Source organism: Panthera leo, chromosome C2, assembly GCF_018350215.1.
Source record: "Panthera leo isolate Ple1 chromosome C2, P.leo_Ple1_pat1.1, whole genome shotgun sequence".
Lineage (NCBI taxonomy): Eukaryota > Metazoa > Chordata > Mammalia > Carnivora > Felidae > Panthera > Panthera leo.
In genome coordinates this window covers 14,519,716-14,528,389 of record NC_056687.1, presented here as the reverse complement: position 1 = coordinate 14,528,389, position 8,674 = coordinate 14,519,716, and the positions used below count along the sequence as shown (strand labels likewise).

The 8,674-nt window shown below is 36.0% G+C and overlaps 1 protein-coding gene across 1 annotated transcript; it reads right to left on the bottom strand.

Annotated features, from left to right (window-relative positions):
* Window positions 1-232: 232 nt before the first annotated feature.
* On the bottom strand, window positions 233-424 carry LOC122229222 (keratin-associated protein 19-4-like). Its single transcript, XM_042954331.1, has one exon. The coding sequence runs from the start codon at window positions 422-424 to the stop codon at window positions 233-235; it is 192 nt and encodes a 63-aa protein (XP_042810265.1).
* Between the last annotated feature and the right edge of the window lie 8,250 nt (window positions 425-8,674).

The following is an 8,674-nucleotide window of genomic DNA, read 5'->3' as shown; positions in this document are numbered from 1 at the left end:
CCAACATGAGGACATCAAACAAGGGGCAGTTTTATATATTGAATATACATTTAAGATGAGGGGTTCTGGAGGGAAAAAGACACCAAATATTTGTAGAAACAGTTTGACCGTTGACACATAGCTATCACTTGGTCCTGGAGGATATAGGACAGATGCTCTGGAAATCAAAGCACAAAAATACGACCAAATAAATTTGGAGGCTTTCCCTTTGCTTCCAAATTCAACAATGTTTTCAGCAGAAGCTAGAGAACCCATATCCGCCATAGCACAGTGGGCGGCAGGAGCCATGTCTGAGGCCTCCCCAGCCCCAGCCACAGCCCAGTCTTCGGAAGCTGCCACATCCCCAGCCAGAGCCCCAGCCCAGGCCACCGAAGCCTCCACAGCCGCAGCCCAGGCCTCCATAGTAGTTGCCGTAGTATCTCATGGTGTTAAGGGTGTTGAGTTGCGTTTGCTATTCAAGGCAAGATCCTGAGTGTGAATGTCGACATCTTTACAAGGAGGCTTATATACTCTGGCCAGTGAACATGACGCTACATGTGCCCCTCCTTTGGTGACATTCCATGAATTACATTTGCCTGAGACAAAGTCTTAATCTATGGTCCCCTGACCACACTCATAAGAATGTCGGAACCTGCTTGGCTAGTAGTTAGGTTGTTCCGGAGTTTGCTGCTATAATTTTCTTAGAATGAATTGCTGTTTCTTCAAAGTATCAACATACCACACCCTGCGTAGAATACTTGATTGCCAGTCACTTAACGTCAGTTACATTAAATATTGTTGAATTTTTAATTAAATATCTTCTCATCACAGAGTTGTAGTAATCAGTTTTATAAAAATAGCAAAAAAAATAGTAAAATCAAGACTCCTACATTGATCAATTTCTTCAAAAGTCACACATGTTTTGCATCATGAGGGGCAAATGATGCATCTTTCTTCAGAATATGAAAGAACACATGAAGTCGAGAAAGATTGGGTTCACGGCCGCGTGTACGAGAAAACAATCACAAAAGGTCACGTGATTTCTAGAGTTTTAAAACTTTGGCCCAGTACAGTTAATAGATTTATTTTTGGTTCTATATGCAAGCATACTTGTTTGGGTTTAAAAACACAGCAGAACTGACATCAATACTGGAAAGACTCTCACAGTGATCAAAAATCCATCTTGAGGGGATGTCTTCCCACAGTACTTTTTTTTTTTTTTAATGTCCTGGGCCCTTTCTCCAAGAAAGAAAGACATAGCTATTATAATGCATTTGTCTCTGTCTTCTCTTTGCCTAGTCTGTGTCCATTTTTTGTCTTTAGGCAATTGCTAACTTGTCTTTCCTAAGATACCGACTCGAGCTTTCTAGATATTGATAATGTTGTTAAAACCCCTAAAATCATCTTACATTTTAAAAGGACTTGTATTACCTGGAATATTTAAGAAATTTTCTACATGTATGGCATAATTTTAAAGAAAGACCAAAATTAAGGAAGCATTCTTTGGAGACAGTTGGCCTGATATTCAGAATCCCTCACCTCAGCCCAAAGAGTTAGCTACTAATACCTAAAGCCCTATGTAAATATGTCCATACCTTGACCCTTGGGACTCAAGAAACTTGTTTTATATGGCAATAACCATTTTGCTGAGCCTTTACTGAGATTTATAAGTGATATTTGGATGACACATTTTTGGATGGGATTGTTCATTGACCTGACCTAGTATCTAAACGAAACCTAGCACTCAGGTGCCACTTAATATTTTTTTATAAGAGTTATATGACTTTCACTGACATTAAAGCAAAGACCACGCATACCATAACCTGAGCAACTGATTTGCTATTCTAGGAAATATATTAAGGCTGACCCGAGTTGCAACAGGCTTTCTGGTTTCAGAGTGTCATTAAACCCAATATTAGCCTTTAATCTCCGAAACATTCTGACCCAACTGCATTCCATTTGTATTCCTCATTTCAGAAATAAGTCAATTTATAGAATGAATATTTTCATTTTTAATGAATCCTTTAGAAGTATGAATAAATTGCATAACATTAAGGATTCCACAGTCTCCCTCTGTAACTCTGTCACAGAATGTGATGATTATTAAAGAATTAAAAAAAAATTTTAATGCCTAAGACTATCTGTACCTTATAGATGGAAATAATATGGGGCACAAATGCAAAACTTCAGTAATAATAAATACTAAATGTGTTTTCAACGTAACTGTGGTATGCATCACTTATAAATGTCCATTCACTGTAAAAAAAATTGAAAATATGGAATAAATCTGTTTTTCTTCTGTGCATAAGTGAAAATTTTACATTGGAAATTTCTTTAGGGCTTACTATTTTTCTGTCCATTCAGCAGATCAAAGGCAAACGTGGATCATTATTAACTTTTAAAAAAATTTTAACTCATGACCCAAGTTGCTATTCATGTTGATGGATGGAAGACTAAAAAATGTTCTCACATTTCCCCTGGAAGTGAAGAAATCTTTCATTGCAAATTTCAGACATTTTTTTTTCTCACCTCAGATACAGATGCATACAATCTAAGCAGAACAAAATTATGATAATATTGATTATACTAAGAATGTCAACTGCAGCAATAATTGTATTGATTACTGCTTGTCGGTCCCATAGCACCTGTCCCTGGAGATATTAACCAAATGAAAAGGTAATAGAAATTCCGTTCTACTGGGTCCAAATACACAGTGTGATCCTTCGATAGAGTAACTTGGATCTATTCCCCTGGTCAGCCCACTGTGATGCTATATACAGCCCCTAGACAGTATTGACTGAAAGAAGAGGTCATCTTGGGTTTTTATGTTTGTTTGCTTTGTTACCTAGAGTTGAATTTTAACATTGCTCATTGTTTAGTTATGTTCAAAACCGGATAACTTGCAAATTGACAGGTGCAATTCTCTATATCAGAACAATAAAAATGTTGAAGGAACAGGTGTTAATCTAAGTAAAGGGATCAGTCTCCCTAAAATCAGTTGTGATAATTTAGCTTTTCTTATAACCATCAGCAGAATTTTCAAAATGGTTTACTTGACAACATTTGAGGAGAAAATACATAAAGAGAGAAACATCATGGTCCAATCAAACAACTGGGACTACTAAGGACAGCAGTGTTCTGACTCTGGCCTTAAGATCCCTTATTCTGAGGTTCCCTGCCTACAAGACTATGGGACAGCAATACAGAGTTTGATATCCCTTTCAGATCTTTAATTCTGTGATTTTGTTTTGTCATTTTTCAAACTACATTGGCCCAGCTTATACCAAGTATCAATAAGTTCATACCATTACCTGAAGTTGCCATTCAGTTTTAGGAAAACAGTTTAAAAATTCTGATATTTTACCTATTTTATTCCTAATTCTTACACAGTAGTTCCCCCTTATTCACAGGGGATATGTTCCAAGATTCTCAATGGATGCCTGAAACTGCAGATAGTACCAACCCCTACAGGTGCTATGTTTTTTCCTACACATGCATCCCTGTGCTAAAGTTTAATTTATAAATTAGGCACAGGAAAGATTAACAGTAATGACTAAAAATTAAATAGAACAACTATAACAATATACTGTAGTAAAAGTTATGTGAATGCAGTCTCTCTCTGAAAATACCTTAGTGTACTCATCCTTCTTGAGATAATACAATGCCTACATGTTGAGATGTCATGAGGTGAGTGATGTAGGCACTGTGACGCAGCGTTAGGCTGCTTTTGGCCTTCTTACAATACACATGAAGGAAGATCATTTACTTCCTGACTGTGGTTGACCACGAGTAACTGAAACCACAGAATATAAAACTACAGATAAGGGGGGTATTACTGTCCTATCAATAAAATGGCCATTTTTAAAGGGATGATGTTTTGCTAAAAATCACTTTGGGACACTTGGGGACACCTGGGTAGCTCAGTTGGTTAAGCGTCACACTTTGGCTTGGGTCATGATCTCACAGTTTGTGAGTTCGAGCCCTGCATCAGTCTCTATGCTGACAGCTCAAAGCCTGGTGTCTGCTTCAGATTCTGTGTCTCCCTCTCTCTCTGCCTCTCCTCAGCTCATGCTCACTCTCTCTCTCTCTCTCTCTCTCTCTCAAAAGTAAATAAACCTTAAAAAAATTTTAACTCCTCTTTGCATAATTTTCTTTTAAATTATCGAATGGTATGTCTGGTCAATTGAAGCCACGCAATGTTTTGCTTCATGGTGATGTTTCTGTTTGTATATTGTTCTTACTGGACTACAAACACTTCAGCATAATGATGATGATGATGATAAACACTGTTCCCATAAGAAGACAAGCGAGATGAGGGAGTTGAATGGCCCAAGTTCATGTTTTATTAATCCAGTTTATCAATATCTTTTATATCTGCATTATTTTACATGCATAACAAAATAACTGAAAACAGGCTCTGAATAAAGGAAGACAATATATATCACAAAGATCTACAGAAAAACAGAACTTATTTTCTCTGAAAATTTAGCAATATGGATTATGAGATTTGTGGAAAGAAAGTTTGCTCTGATTGCAGTTTTAATGATTATGGTGTCTAGTAACTGTAAAAAAAAAATATAGATAGATAGATAGATATACATATATATATGGCACCGTTTGTTTTTATAAAATAAAATAAAGGGAGACAATATAAGTGAAAGATTAGCTGCAAATTTTAAACTCCATTAAGAAATAGAAACAGATAGAGGCGCCTGGGTGGCTCAGTTGGTTAAGGGTCCGACTTTGGCTCAGGTCATGATCTCACAGTCCGTGAGTTCGAGCCCCACGTCGGGGTCTGTGCTGACAGCTCAGAGCCTGGAGCCTGCTTCCGATTCTGTGTCTCCCTCTCTTTCCCTGCCCCTCCCCTGCTCATGCTCTGTCTCTGTCTGTCTCTCAAAAATAAATAAACATTAAAAAAAGAAGACAAAAGTTACACAGATAAATACGAAATATGTAAAATGACTGTGTTCTTTAAATGCAGGTAAATTTAAAACTCTTTTTCATTTTTTGCTGCCAAATTCAATTCTGAAAGTCACATAACTAAAAGAAAGGGAAGGAATAACATACTATTGTTTTGAATTACTATGTCTCAAACTAGAGTTCTTTTCATTCGTTACTGTGTACACATGCATATGTAATTGTGTGTATTGTATTTCTAATTGTAAACAGTAAAACTTACATATAAGTAGGCACACATCATGGAGTTAAACAATGCCCCCCAAAACCATATTTTCTATTTCAAATTAGGTTATTTGCTGGTATTCAGCATACATCATCTGTTCTCAGTTTCAGGAGGCCAGAGGATATGATGCAGACATCTCTAAGTAATACATTGTCTGAGATTCTTAGATTTCTCTTACTAGAGAAGCCCAGGGTAATCCCAGTGCATTGACTGAAGAATGTGGCAAATACGCTCATGGGAACAGATTTGGGGTTACTACAGCAGTGGTTTAGTAGAAGCTAGAGAATCCATATCCTCCACAGCACGATGGGCAGCCGCAGACATATCCGTGGCCTCCACACCCACAGCCCAGTCTGTGGAAGTTACCACGTCCCCAGCCACAGCCCAGGCCACCATAGTAGCTGCCACAGAAGCTCATGGTGAGAGGGGTGGTGAGTTGGTTTGCCATTCAAAGCAAAATCCTGAGTGTGAATGTCGAACATTCTACAGCTATGTTTATAACCCCCGAGCAGAAAGTGTGATAAAACATGTGGCCATTCTTTTGTATCATTCCAAATTATTCATTCACTTGAGGCAACTCATTAATCTGTTTGCTGCCACAAAGAGAGGTGCACTCTCATTAAAATTTCTGAGCTTACTTAGCTGCCTCGTTAGAACACCCTTGAACTCATTACATTCTTTCTTGTTTAATGAGAAACAAAATCTGTCTTCAAAGTCACAAAACAAAAATTCCCTAAATAGAATTCATTACTAAACATATTGCATCATTCATATTTGATGGTGTTTTCTCATTAACTATTTTCTCATTTCCCGTTTTCGTATCATTCTTTGGATACTTGTATCTTACTGCCATCTAGATTAAAAGACAATGATCACGCTTAAAATTCTTAAATCCATCAAATTCTCCAAATGCCAAATTTATTTCTCAAGTTGAATCCACACACACACATGCACAAACACACACGCACACACACATCAGCTTGCAAAACATCCTTTTTGTTCCTCAACGTGGTAAAATTTATTTCAGAAACTGAGGGACCATCTAAGAGACCCAACTCACTTTTATAACCAATCTGTATGCGGTTCAAAAATATTCTCTTTACACATTGCTCATTTTTCCAGATTAGGTTATACCCAAAGTATTAGCTAAAAATGCAGACGATCTTGGCTCTATGCTTTACAATGATCATTTTTGTTCTTTACTTTTCTTTGTAATCCATGTATCAAACCTCTCCTTGAAGCCTCTCCTTAAATCTCATTCTGCATTCATCCCCAATTCATACTTGCCCCATCTAGGTCTTTGGTTCTTATCCATTTTTTCCACTCAGTATTTCTTCCCTCTACCCATAATCCATCACAATATTTTTGTCCTTAAATTTTCTCTACCAATTCTGGATATCCCGCCTCCTATTTTCCCTTAGACAATCAGGAAGCATTTTCTTTTTGTATGCTATTACTTATTTATTAAAGTTTAAAATTTTTTAAGAATATATACTCTTAATATCATGTAATATTTTTAATAGAATCTCTTAAAATCCTGATTCCTTGAAAATCTCCAAGAATGAACAGGCAGTCATGAAATGACGGAGGCAAGAGACAAGGATACGAAGGCAAATGTATAGTCCTCACAGGTTGCTCAGCTGACTCACTCTGTAAAGATAGTAAACCAAACCCCAAGTTTAAGTCCCACCTGAACATGACCATATCTTGACTTGGGTCTTTAGCAATATATGTACCGTACGTGCCATTAAACATGTTACTGAATATTTTGTTTCCTTCCGTTATTATTGTATTGGTTGTGTTCTGTTTTGAAATTTATAAGCAACATTTGATTTATTGACATATAATTGACATATAATATTATACTAGTTTCAGTAGACAACATAATGATTTGATATTTGTATATATTGAGAAATGAACATCACAGTGAGTCTAGATAACTTTCATCACCATACATAGTTGCAATTTTTTTTCTTGATAATTCTTAAGGTCTACTGTCTTAGAAAATTTTCAAATATGCAATATACACCTTATATTACATCTTTACAACTCATTTATTTAATAACTGGTTTTTATCTTTTGATCCCTTCACACATTTTTTCTAGCCCACCCCCAACCCTTGCCTCTGGCAGCCGCCAATCTGTTTTCTGTATCTATAAGCTCAGTTTTTAGTTTTTGTATTTTTAGACTCTATGTATATGTGCGATAATACAGTATAGATCTTTCTCTGACTTATTTCACTTAGCATAATACCCTCAAGATCCATCCATGTTATTGTAAGGAACTAGATGTCCTTCTTTTTATGGCTGGCTAATATTCCACCTATCGTGTGTGTGTGTGTGTGTGTGTGTGTGTGTGTGTGTGTGTGTGTTATTCTTTCTTTATCCATTCATCCATCAATGTACACAGGTTGCCTCTATATCTTGACTGTTGTAAATAATGCCGTATTGAACATGGAGTTCATATAACTTCTTGACTTAGTGTTTTTGTAAAATTTTTGTTACATTTTATTTTGTTTTTGTTTTTTTAAGTTCATTTATTTTTGGAGAGAGAGAGAGAGCAGGAGAGGAGCAGAGAGAGAGGGAGAGAGAGAATCTCAACAGGTTCTGCACAGACAGCATGGACATGGGGCTTGAACTCATGAACCATAAGATCGTGACTTCAGCTGAAATCAAGAGTCAGATGCTTAACTGATTGAGCCACCCAGTCCCCCTGTAACATTTTTGATAATATATTTTCCCAACTGGATTTGTTCATTGTTCTTATACACAAAAAATATTTGTTGAATTAATAAAAGAATGAATTCTGCCTTAGCAATTCTCTAAAATGGATTATGGGTTAAAATGGCTTTCAAGTTTTAAAGGAATATTTAACCCAGTGTTTGCCTTGGCTATTAAATCCTTTTTCCTTCTTATGAAAATTTATTCCATTTCTACTTTTTGTTGTGGAGTTCCAGAAATCTGGAAATTTTTTTAATTCTTAAGGAGTCATTTTGAAGCCAAACAATCACGAATAAATCTATCAAGTTTAAGAATCTCATGAATGGTCAAGTAAATCTGGTAGATTTTTTGACTGTGTGATACTAATTTATGTTCTTATTTCCGAGGCAAATAACTATGCGCACAAGAGATAAAACCAATATATTTCACAATTTTTTTTATAAACTCAATGATGAAATGTACCCTTATTTATGTATTTTCAAAGAAGAGTGGTATATAATTGAGAACATAAAGTTGTGGAATAATACTGTGAAATATATGAATATATTTTATTTTTTTTTCTCCTGAGTTAAAAAATAGAAAAAATGGTAATATCCTCTGGATACTAGTTATCCTTGAAAACTGAGAAATTTATATTTTTTTGAGAGTTGTTGTTTGTTTTTCTCTGATGTTCAGTGGACTCAAAGACTTAGACAATTCTTTGTCATTCTCTTCTCAGGAACTTTCTACGAGAAGACAATGACTTGGTGTAAAAGTCAGATCCTGTGTTTATGTGTGAAATGATGAGGATGCA

What these genes read in the sequence shown, in the direction of transcription:
- LOC122229222 (XM_042954331.1), bottom strand. Translation starts at nt 424, where the DNA reads ATGAGATACTACGGCAACTACTATGGAGGCCTGGGCTGCGGCTGTGGA.